Source organism: Elgaria multicarinata, chromosome 1 (genome assembly GCF_023053635.1).
Source record: "Elgaria multicarinata webbii isolate HBS135686 ecotype San Diego chromosome 1, rElgMul1.1.pri, whole genome shotgun sequence".
Classification (NCBI taxonomy): Eukaryota; Metazoa; Chordata; class Lepidosauria; order Squamata; family Anguidae; genus Elgaria; species Elgaria multicarinata.
In genome coordinates this window covers 171862486-171875141 of record NC_086171.1, presented here as the reverse complement: position 1 = coordinate 171875141, position 12656 = coordinate 171862486, and the positions used below count along the sequence as shown (strand labels likewise).

Genomic DNA, 12656 nt, shown 5'->3' with positions numbered 1-12656 from the left:
ATATCGGGAGACTCTGTCCCAATCACGCCTCGGTGTTCGTCTAGGCGACACCTGCAGAGGGATTACATTCTGGGATGTTTGAGGTCTTGTAGGCTCCCGAGCCGAAGCTGCTGATGCGGAGTCTCGTAACTCACCCTCTGATAGACTAGGAGGGTGTGTCGGTACCGTCTTCCTCGGTATCGACTGAGGTCTCGGGGTCGAGACATGCCTCGATACCGTAACAGCGGTAGGAGGAGTTGTTTGCCCTCGAGGGGGCTCAGATAGTCTGGGAGAGCCATGAGAGGTTTTCTCCGCAGATTTCTTCTTCTTTTTCTTTTTCTTTTCCATTTCAATGGAAGATTTTGGCGTTCTGGCCTTTTTAGCAATCTTTTTGGCTGCAGAACTTGCCAAAGACCGGCCAGGCGTCAGGGGTATCTGTGCCCTATCAATTGCTCTGGCTTGCACATTCGTCCCTGTGCTTCGGTCAGAAACGGACTTATCAGTTGCCGTTTTATCCATTGGAGCTTCTGTAGCTCTGAGGGCTTTCTCCCAAAGTATCGAGCGAAGGCGGTCTGCCCTGTTCTTTCTGGTCTGCTTCGTAAAGGACATGCAATGGTGGCACGCCTGTACAATATGGCCTTCGCCCAAACAAAGGACACAGAGGGAGTGTCCGTCTGTAGGAGGTAGTTTGGCTCCGCACTTGACACACTTGCGGAACGGGGCCTTTACTGCCATGCGGCAGTCGCGACCGTAGTCGCTAAGATAAACTATCTACAAGAATATAATAATAATTTTTTTTTTTTTTTTTTTTTTATAGATGAAAAGAGAAAAAGGGCGAAAAAGAAGAAAGCTGAAGAAAGCTGAAGAAAAAGGTAAGTAGAAAATATTTTTAAACAGATTTAAGCAGAGAAACGCTAGAGGTTCAGTCTTTTGGTCTAGGCACGATGGCGGACGACGAAGAACTGAGGGAAGGGCGGGAACCCCATGGACATGCGCAGTAGCGTGGGGGAGGGGTTCCCGCCAAAAACGTTCCACTCAGCTATAGAAGGTTCCGGTCTGGTCTCTGCGCAGGCGCAAAGCCCATATGTGTGATGCATAGAGACCACGAAGAAGAACCATTTTAGCATGTTTCTCTCTCTCTCTCTCTAATGAGGGAAGTCTGATATATTCTGAATACTGGTATGAAATCCTAGTGTATTCCCACAATTCTACTATTCCACAGTGTCACCTAGTGGTTGTGTAATGGAACATGTAGAAAGGCAGAGAAAGAAACAGCCTAGAAAAAAACATGCTTATAGAGCCAATCTTAATCCTGCAAAGAATCCAGAAGCAGAAGCCTTGGTAAACTGCTGGGTTAAAAGCCTTATACAGAAAAGCCCTAAGAATGAAGGAGGATTGCAAAATGTAAAGAAAAAAGAAAAAGGGATATTTTATGTGAACCACAAACCAACTGAAGCTTGGTTGTCGTCCTTAGGACTAAATAAATTAGTCTGTGATCCTATATCCACTTTCATGGGATAAACATGCTGTCAGTGACAGGAAGCAAGAAAGGCCAATTTCCCTTTCTCGACAAATTCGCCATTCATTAGAGACCTGTAAACTTTAAACATTTCATGAATGCCATTGGATCCACTTTGGGGTGGGTTTATAGCACAGTGCTGCTGTAATGTTTAATGGCCTGGCAAATTGTGTGGGTGTTTACCATGGACCTGTTGTCAAACTGTGTTGATTTCATGATAAGGCCCAGTACAACTGGAGCCAACTAAATGGCTGCAGCTCTTTAGTTTAAACATTACACTAGCAATGTGAGCTATACCTATAAAAAAGCTATTCCTATGGCACCTCTCTAACATTTAAGACAAGGGTTGGCAATGCCAGGAAGTCTGGGGGAGCATTCCAGAGCTAATTTTGACTTCTTTGGTAATCCATAGGAGCTCCAGATAATTCCCCCCCCCCGTTTTTTTAACCATTGGGGGCGTTCTCCCAAATTTTGAGGGTAGCAGGGACTGTACTAGTCAATTACAAGGGCCACATGCATCCGCAGACTGCATTTTGCTATCTTATATGATGTGTGTGATTATGAGTGATACTTGTATAGGGATCTCACAGCGCCAGCACTCAGACACATTTTTGTTACACAACTCATGGATTGGTACTTACAGCTGCATGACCAGATAATAGTGGGTCGCACTTTCATAAATGTCCTCTAGAGTCACTATGTTGTCATGCTTTATTCTGCAACCAAAGACAGAAGTATTTCACAACGATGTAAATATCAGAAAGGGTCAATTACTAAAAGCAATTCCTCTATTCTGATCTACTTCTTTCATTCTGATTTGAAGCTCCAATACTGCAGTGTGCCAACTGATTTACACTGGAGGAAGGAAAGAGTTGTTCTCAACACACTGGAAGGAGTTGTTCTCAACACACTGTGAGCCTCTTCAATTCAAGGAACAAAAACATTTTTGAACTTCTAATAGCAAGTTACTTTCCACCTGTAACAGAAACTGCTTGCAATACGCTGATGGGGAAAAAAGAAATCACAGAAAAGGTTTCTCCTGCTGATGGGTTGGCTTATCTTCTATGCTATGTACACTTAAGCAACAGGGCAGAACATTCCAGAAACAGGGCATGAAGTAAATAACCATCTTCTTTTTTCTGCTTCTTTCATATAAAAATTGAAGGAATACTGCTTCTGGAAACAATCATATATTCTTTTAAAGCTTTCCTGGGCAAGTACCACTACCTTGTATCTATCAACTTCTAGCAGCTGAGCAATCAAACTGGCGTTGTTCAAATTATTCCTAACAAAACACGGGACTCCGGTGTCCTTTTATCTGGACTGAGAGCCTATTTCCAAATTGGGTAAAGGACTGAGTCACTCACTGATTGCCTCAATCACGAGTGGCTCATTCAAGAAAGCAAAATATAGGGCTCAGAAACAGAAAAGTGGCTCATCCAGCCTCCTTCTACACTAGAAAATCTCCACTGCAAACACTGCTATAGTGTTATATCACTTCAATTGTCATAGATCTCCAAAAGAAACCCATGATTTACTGTTTAGTGAGGGAGCTAAGAATTCTCTATTAGAGATCCCAAACTTCCTACAGAAATATAATTTCAGGGTTCCCAGAAAGAAAGAAAGAAAGAAAGAAAGAAAGAAAGAAAGAAAGAAAGAAAGAAAGAAAGAAAGAAACTAGGGTGACCGTAGGCAAAGGAGGACAGGGCTCCTGTATCTTTAACAGTTGCATAGAAAAGGGAATTTCAGCAGGTGTCATTTGTATATATGGAGAACCTGGTGAAATTCCCTCTTCATCACAACAGTTAAAGCTGCAGGAGCTATACTAGAGTGACCAGATTAAAAAGAGGGCAGGACACCTGCAGCTTTAACTGTTGTGATGAAGAGGATATTTCACCAGGTTCCCCATATATACAAATGACACCTGCTGAAATTCCCTTTTCTATGCAACTGTTAAAGATACAGGAGCCCTGTCCTCCTTTTCATATGGTCACCCTATGATTGCATATCAGCTGCTGCAGGAGACTCTTTGGCTGAGGAGTAGGAAATATACTTCTAAATAAAATAAAACTAAAAAATGAAGTTGCTTGGGGCATGTAATTTTATTTAAATTTTAGTGGTTATGTTCTGTTTATGGGTGGGTTGCAAGCTAGGATAGAAAGAAGATAATTAAACCCTTTCTTTAGTGAATTAAATAATAATGAAAAAGGCTGCTGTTTCAGCTATGGCTTCTTCTGTTCCTGATGAAATGGGTCTTCGATTGATGCCCATCAGTCTTCCATAAATGCACCTCTTGTAGCCTTTTGGTGAGGCTCTGGAAACGGCACCTAGCTTCATTTTGTTCTCCCTTCATACTCACTTCTTGAGCACGGCGATTTCATTCTCTAGGTTGCTTTCTTGGGTGACCGGTGACTTTTTAATGCATTTCAAAGCAAAAAGCTTGCTAGTAGTTCTGTGCTTCACCAGGAAAACTTCTGAAAACGCACCCCTGTGAGGAAAGCAAAGACAAAAGGGCAGGCAAATTCAGCGCCAGGGCTTAAGGGCAAACTCTCACACAATACATATGGAAAATGCTGCCTTGTAAAGAGCCAGCAAGGAGTTATCTAATAAATTAACAGTCCTTTCAGGAGCCAAAGGCATTAGTAATTAGACTGAGGGAGTTGGCTGCAAATGCAAGTATATTAATTGCATAAATTCCCAGTGGGGTTTGAAGTTCTGTTTATTGTGTGACTGAATAAGAAAGAACTGCAGAGAGAAAACAGCAGCATAGAGCTATGGTAGTTAGGTGGGCTGTAATATAGCAACTGCACAGAAACCTATTACTGGTTACATACTGCAATGTATAAACCTAGAAGGAAGACTCAGGAACACAGGAAGCTGCCTTAGAAGGAGTCTGACCCTTGGTCCATCTAACCCAGTATCACGGACACTGGGCTTCCTTAGATTAGCGCTGTGGTGAATTCTGCCCCTTATTTTCAGGAACTTTTTCTCTCCCTGAGAAAAAGGCATTGTTTTTTCTGCCTCTTTCTTGGGGAGGGGGAGAATTTTCTCCTTGGGGAGAGGGGGCAGCATTTACACATACTTTTGTAAAGTGTAGCTGGCTGGTGAAGGGCCTCCTTCCTATTTTTTATTTTTTTAAAAAATGGAGGACTTAGAACAGCCCAGCTAGGGTGACCATATGAAAAGGAGGACGGGTTCCTGTATCTTTAACATTTATATAGAAAAGGGACTTTCAGCAGGTGTCATTTGAATGCATGCAGCACCTGGTGAAATTCCCTCTTCATCATAGCAGTTAAAGCTGCAGAACTCTGCCCTCTGTTCGTGTTTTGCAGGTTGTCAGGGCACTTTTGCACATGCACAAATGCACATTAGTCAATGCTAATGTGTGCAAATCTCCCCCTAAGTGAAAAAAATGTAAAAAAAGAAAGAAAAAGAAAAAGGCCAAGGGCAAATCCTCTCAAAATCTGCATTTTCATACTATAGCCTATGTGGATTTTTGGTCTCTTTCTGCCTCCACAACTAAATTTACATAGGGTGACCATATGAAAAGGAGGACAGGGCTCCTGCATCTTTAACAGTTGAATAGAAAAGGGAATTTCAGCAGGTGTCATTTGTATATATGGAGAACCTGGTAAAATTCCCTCTTCATCACAACAGTTAAATACTAGAGTGACCACCTGCAGCTTTAACTGTTGTGATGAAGAGGGAATTTCACCATATATACAAATGACACCTGCTGAAATTCCCTTTTCTATGGAACGGTTAAAGATACAGGAGCCCTGTCCTCCTTTTCATATGGTCGCCCTAATTTACATATATTTCCAGAAATGAATAAAGTCCACAAATTTGGGGAAATTTGCATAAATGCCATACTCGATTTGCACAATTCTAATGTTTGCACAGAGGGAGCAGAAATACCAACGTGAATGGGAATTGGGCATGCAAGTCTTACTAGGCTGACATGTGGCTAGCAAAATTGCAAGCCAGCAAGTGGAGTGGTCGGGTTTCCTGCCGCTCTTGCCGAGCGACTCCGTAGCCTCACACAAGCTATCATGCCGGGTTCACACATCACAACTAACCACTCTGAAAACAAACCAACTCAGAAATAAGTTATGGGTTCTCAGGGTGGCTTGTGTGTGGTGAACAAATCGTGCGGAAGCCACTGTGCAAGGTTAACACCTTCACAACAAGCCACTCTGAAACAAACAAGGCTAACAGCCCATCGTGGGTTATCATGTCACACAATTAATTGAAGTCTATTCACAGACTGTATGCAATGTTGATACAAAACAAAGCCTGTAATAACAACTTGTATGCTTTAGTATGGGAGACATCAGCCCAATCTACCTAGAATGGTATGAGAAGCAATTTCTGGTTATATTTGGACATTCATGAAATTGCTTTGGACCATCAGAGCACATGAAGCAAGAAAAGCCAAGTATATACTACCTAAAACTCAGTTTCACAGCTCACATGTCACTTGAACCCCCATACTTCAGGGTTGGCTGGGCGAGAAGAACTGGACATCATAGACTCAGGAATCCTTTTGGTCAGAGGTTCTAATTTAACCTGCATCTTTTTCTGTACCAAGTGCTTATTGAAGGAATGAACACCCATGCTTTTTTATAGTGGTGCTGTGGGAACATTTATATTGTTGTTGAGTGTTTTCTTTTACTCTGTGTGTTTATTGTATTTGTCCTTACTTGAAAATCAATAAAAATAGTATTAAAAACAAACAAAACAGAACTGGACATCATAAATTGCTAAGTGAATGAGAAAGGCTTTCTCCCAAACCCCTGTCCATGCTCCTCTACTCACAGAAGTTTAATGGACATACTGAGTTAAGCCCCTGTAGTTTATCCCACACTGTTCCCCTACTGCAATGTTGTAAATGGTTAAAACTAGGGGTGTGCACGGACCCCCCGCTCCGCTTCTCTTCCAGATCTGCGATTTGCGGATCGGGCCGCTCGCTCCGCCCCCGCTCCGCCTATGTCTGCTCCGCTCCGCTGCGGAGCTCCGGATCCGGATCGGAGCTCCGTTTCCCCCCCACATAGGCTTGCATTGAAAGCTAAAAAAGTATACAACTTTTTTTCTGTTAAAGTTAGAAACCTCAAGTTTGGCACCATGACACCTCATGGATGTATACACACGCATGCCAAGTTTCAAGCCAATCCCATCATCCCCTGATTTTTGGGGATTTTTTTGAAAATCAGGCACCCCATTCACACCCCTTTCGATAGATCCGTCAATTTGTACGTTAGAAACCTCAAACTCGGCACCATGATAGCTTATCCTTGTGTCCACATGGATGCCAAGTTTCAATCCCATCATCCCCTGATTTTTGGGGAATTTTTGAAAATCAGGCACCCCATTCACACCCCTTTTGATAGCTCCGTCAATTTGCATGTTAGAAACCTCAAACTCGGAACCATGATAGCTTATCCAGGGATACACATGCACGCCAAGACTCAAGGCAATCCCATCATCTCCTGATTTTTGGCGGGGCTCTAACCTTTTAACTCACCCCAAATCAAGTCCCATTTTACAACTACGTCAATTTGCATGTCAGAAACCTCACCTTCGGAACCATGACAGCTTACCCATGTGTCCACATGGACACCAAGTTTCAAGCCAATCCCATCATCCCCGGATTTTTGGGGAATTTATGAAAGTCGGACACCCCAGTATCTGCAGACAGCTCAATGGGCCCATTTCAAAGGAAATCCCAACATGCCATGAATTGGGGAGTAGAGATAAACCTAAATATGAATCTTCTTCCACACTTGAAAAATTGATTTGGAACTTGAGCACAGGAAGGACTTCTCCCCTGAGTCAAAGCAAGACACACAAAAACCAAACCATCCCTGCGAGGTGGGCAGGGGAGGAGGGAGGGAAGGCAGGCAGGCAGCAGACATTTCTGGGGGCACAAGGAAGTGAGCCAAGGATAGTTTCAAAGCCAGTAATGCATATAAAATGGAATAAATAAATAAATAAATAAACAAAGGAGGGGTGGAATTAAAAGCAGCAGTGTTGCTGAATAAACAACAAGAAGAACTTTTTTTAAAAAGGCTATATCTGTCTTTTACCAGTAAGAGGGGAGTGGACGTGCCCAAGAGGAGGGGGAATCATCTGCCAATTTGACTGGTCCTGTCTAGGTACCAGTCTTTAAGAAGCAAACGATCACTTCAACTCATGATAGGCATTCACTCCAGTGATTTACCTTTGGAGGGCTCTGATGGCCCTCCAAGGACAGGAGAGTGCACAGGGCACGTCCTTGCCCTAGGGGAGCTCATCCCCTTGCACCACATCTATTCAGTTGTTCCCCAAAGTTAGGGTGGGTAGCAGTGCTGTGCTTTTTCTATCTCTTATTATTGGCTTAGTATATGATTTCAGGTTGTGTTTGTGCATTTGGTGGGGCTACTGTTTAAAAAAACACTGGGAGAAGTCCATTCAGACTAAGAAAGAGAAGTTCCCAGAATCCCAAGTTACCCATTTTGCCTATCCCCTCCTCCAACTTTGGGATCATGTGATCATGACTGGGAGTTGACTCTGCCCCTCAGCACTTCGAAAAAGGTATTTTCCCGCTGTTTTACCTGATTTTTCCAAAAATTCTAGCAAGCGAACCGCAGCACGCAGAGAGCTGAGAGTAGGCTCAAAATGACCCCCAGCCACGACTCTCTAAGCACAAGAAGTTTCAGAAAGATAGCTTAAAAAACAACACAGTTATCCCCTATTCTTTTCCACAATGCAATCCTATGGGCGAAATTTTTCAAAATGGAGATTGGACCGGTCTGCGAAAAGAGAAGCGCTCCGCGTATGGGCGCTTCTCTTCGCCATGCTTCTACGGGTCCCCAGTCTGCTTCTACTCCGCCTCTGGGCAAGGCGGAGCAGGCCAATTCGCTTCTGATTCTCTGCTTCTAATCAGAGCGGAGCACATCCCTAGTTAAAACAGCACTACTGTGGTTTTGTGAATGGTTAAAACAGTGCTATTGTGAATGGGAGATACAAGCTATATATTGTGAATGGGTAAAGCAGGCTACTGCGCTATTGTGAATGGTTAAAACAGTGCTACTAGAAGGTAGTGCTAAGTGGGAAAGGAAGCCTGTGTCCCAAAGCACCCTACCATGAATGGGGAAAAAGGGGGAATAGGGGGAAAGGGGGTGTCCCCATTACTTGACCAGGTCACTGCCAGGGGGGTAGTATTTAAAGAAAACAATGCACTAAAACAACTTTGCAAAAATGCACCTTTTCCAGAGGGAAGCTGTGGGGTTGCTGCAGCTTGGTGACCACATCATCTGCCCTGAACGATCTCAGTGTGCTCTAGCTCCACACTAAGTTGGCTGTGTAGATTGGGCCATCTTCTCTGCCAAGAGTCAGTAAATCTCTTGACAAAAGAAGCTGCACTTTCCTTAACAGTATGGGCATCCAGCACACTTACTAGCCAAATAAGCCAAGAAGTAGAAGGTTTCCTAAGCCAAGTCATCTTATTATTCCTGGAGCACTTACAGCTTTAATTGCATTAAGGACCTTGGTAAGATTTCTTGTAGTGCTTTCAGAAAATGTGCCTCAATTAAAGATAGAGCTTGTATGCTATGACAAAGACTTTGGCACTTTCCTTCACTGCGGAGACTGGCTACTTACTATGACCTCATACTAAAATCTGGCCTTCTTAATGAGACTGTTGTCAATTCTAGGAGGTTCATCAGACAACCATTTTATCCCACGCTCACTACTGCCCACTTACAGAGGTGCGCACGTCCTTTGGATGACATCGTCCACCTCCGGCTCCTTCCGCTCATTTTCCCGCCACTTTTAATGCAACAATTTTTTTTTTAAAAAAATGGAATGTGCTGCGATCTCCTGTTGTGTGCAGGAAAAGTGGTGAGATGAAAACAGGCCCTGAATGGGCCACGTGGTCTTTGTTTACTTCCCTTCCCCTCCTGGCAGAAGAAGAAGTAATGAGGGACAAAAGTGGGGGCAGAGAAGCGACGGTAATAAAACATGACTCCCCTGTGTGATGACGCTCTAGGACTCCTTCTCTGTAGTAATTTTTTTTATGGATATTGACACTTAAGTAATAAATGCAGAATATGAACTAGGGATATATTCACATGTAAAGTGTGAATATATCCCTAGTAAGACACGATCCTTGCATGTCCTTTTCCTACCATACAGAAAGTAAGAGCAAAGATCAAGACCCTTGTGCTGCATTTCTACTTTTGGAAAGGTTTGCGCCCTTCTGCTCCCAACATCCATCTCCACCACTCCTATTTTTTCTGTGGGTTAAACTGCATGTTCCTTTAAAGATTTAGTATGGGGTAGGGGGCTTTAACCCATTGCCCTATGCCTGCAATTTACATTACAACTGGATGCCTTTGTGGCAATGTAAATTGGATACATGGAGGCCTGATCCAGGCTGGGATCACAGCGAGGGAGGAATGGCAGTGGATTAAAGTCAGCTAATCTCCATCTCCCCACCAGCATCCCATCCTATATAGTAACATGTAGTCTCACCTTGTGAGGCCACACTCAATACCTAAAGGAATGGCTCTTGCACATGGAAGCCCTCTGTAATAGATTTTTTTTCTGAAAACCTTGGAGTATTGGCAGCAATCTAGCTTCAGAGTGAAACCGAGCATGTCTGACATAACTTTGCCAGCAACAGCTGCCTTAGGCTCTCATGTGGCAGAAAAACCTTGATGGCTTTTAAACCACTGCTCCGAAATTCACCAAACTAATGAAACGAAGACCTCCTCGATGAGCCAGAACAAATTACATCAATAGTTTCTACCAAAATTTTAAAGAAATATATGATCTGCTGGGCTGTATCTTGTAATAAAAAAGGCAAATGTGTCCATTTCCAGCAATTTAAACTTGCTGAACCCATGGCAATTTTTACTAGATTGGTTTGAAATTTCGCACAATTGTAGATAATTCATCATTTTTATAAGCAGTAGAAGTTTGAGGAATATAATGATGGAACCCTTTGTTGTGACTCACCTTATCTAAATAAGCATTCCTGTGCTTTTAATTTAGATGGTTGTCTATACATGTCTAGGAACCTTAGTGTATACATTGTCTACACTTTATGCATTTGCTGTGTGAAACTGCATGTAGAAATCATGTCTGCTATGTAAAATGTGGAGATAAACGCACCAAGTCTAGAAAACAGGGAATATAATAAAGCAGTCTGGATGTCACAGAGGGTTGCTTTCATTGGGGAAAAACATCATGGGCATAGCTAGACAGGGCAATATCCTGGGGATTGCTCTGGGATCGTCCCTGTGCGTCCACATGACGTACAGGGCATCCCGGGAGCAGGGAGGGATGATCCCTCCCTTTCCCCCAGATATCGCCCTAACTTTCTGTTGCACTTTTTCCATGGTCTCGAGACTGCGGAACGTGTGAGCGGGCATCGTGGTTTGTGCTGGCTCCTCACAAATAACTGCGAGGAGCCAGGAACCTGGGCACGGGGCACAGAACTTTATGCCCATCGGGGTGGGGGAGGGCGAGGTTTTTTTAAAAAACAAACAAACAAACACCTCACTGGTTTGTGCACAAGCGCTTGTGCAGTCCTTGTTTAAAAAACAAAAAAGGTGGCTTTGATGTTGCGCACTGCGTATAGACCAGGGTGACGGTCTCGCGATCATAAAATAGTGAGATCATTGCTGTACACCGCCCTCGTCTAGCCATGGCCTAAGACAGTATGCTTAGTATTACTCCAGAAGGAGTAACGCTGTTCCGTCCTTCACTTTCCTTACATTTACTATTTGTATTTAGATGTTTGGGGACTTGCATTAACTTACAACGGCCCCTTCAGTGTACTTTTAACCCCCTGCCATGAAATTTCTGGCTATGGACGTGCACAGAAATAGCCTAACTTCTCAGCTCAGCTATTTGGCGATCGTTCTAATTAGTGTTGCTGACCCAAAAGCCCAGCTTCGCTAAATGGTTTGCAGGTTGCAAATTTGGGATGGCGTTTTGGTGATTTGGGATGTGTGTACAAATGGGGATGAAGCTTTCGCTCGTCTTGCTGCCAGTGCTGTTACCCATGGCTAACCACTATCTTCAATCCCTCCTAGTCCCTTCCTACCCAGGATACACCAGAGTGATGGAAGGAAGCCTTATTTCCTGTCATTGCTGTTAGCAGAAGTGGTTGAAAAAAGCAGACCAAATTCAGGAAATGAAGGACTTGGCAAACTTTATCGAGTCAGTAACATATAGTTCCTTGGCTAAACAGCCAGACATAAAACAACAATAGAACAAAGCAGGCCAGGCTTCTGATGGAATGAAACCATAGAGAACATACTGAACGTTCTAGTCTTTTTATTAGGGGTGTGCACGGACCCCCCGCTCCGCTTCACTTGCAGATCCGCCATTTTTCGGAGCGGGTCGCTCCGCCCCGCCCCCGCTCCGCCCACTTCCGCTCCGCTCCGCTCGGAGCTCCGGATCGGATCCGGAGCTCCGTTTTTGCCCCCCCATAGGCTTGCATTGAAAGCTAAAAAAGTAAACAACTTTTTTTCCGTTGAAGTTAGAAACCTCACGTTTGGCACCATGACACCTCATGGGCGTATACACACACACGCCAAGTTTCAAGGCAATCCCATCATCCCCTGATTTTTGGCGAATTTTTGAAAATCGGGCACCCCATTCACACCCCTTGGGATAGCTCCGTCAATTTGCATGTTACAAACCTCAAACTCGGCACCAGGGCAGCTTATCCATGTGTCCACATGCACGCCAAGTTGCAAGCAAATCCCATCATCCCCTGATTTTTGGCGCGGCTCTACCCTCTAACGCACCTCCCATAACCCTAATTCACACCCCTTTAGATAGCTCCGTCAATTTGCACGTTAGAAACCTCAAACTCAGCACCATGATAGCTTATCCACGTGTCCACATGCACGCCAAGTTTCAAGGCAATCCCATCATCCCCTGATTTTTGGGGAATTTATGAAAATCGGGCACCCCATTCACACCCCTTGGGATAGCTCCGTCAATTTGCATGTTAGAAACCTCAAACTCGGCACCAGGAGAGCTTATCCATGTGTCCACATGCACGCCAAGTTGCAAGCAAATCCCATCATCCCCTGATTTTTGGCATGGCTTAACTCACCCCAAATTGTCCCATTCTACAACTACGTCAATTTGCACGTTA

At 43.9% G+C, this 12656-nt stretch overlaps 1 protein-coding gene across 1 annotated transcript in view; it reads right to left on the bottom strand.

Annotated features, from left to right (window-relative positions):
• The window catches only part of CAMK1G (calcium/calmodulin dependent protein kinase IG), a 64233-nt gene that overhangs the window by 17750 nt on the left and 33827 nt on the right, over positions 1 to 12656 (bottom strand). The window contains exons 4-5 of the mRNA XM_063119462.1: positions 3858 to 3986; positions 2140 to 2214 (exon numbers count right to left, since the gene is read on the bottom strand). Of these exons, the coding sequence (XP_062975532.1) occupies positions 2140 to 2214; positions 3858 to 3986 (204 nt within the window). The remainder of the gene's footprint in view (positions 1 to 2139; positions 2215 to 3857; positions 3987 to 12656) is intronic.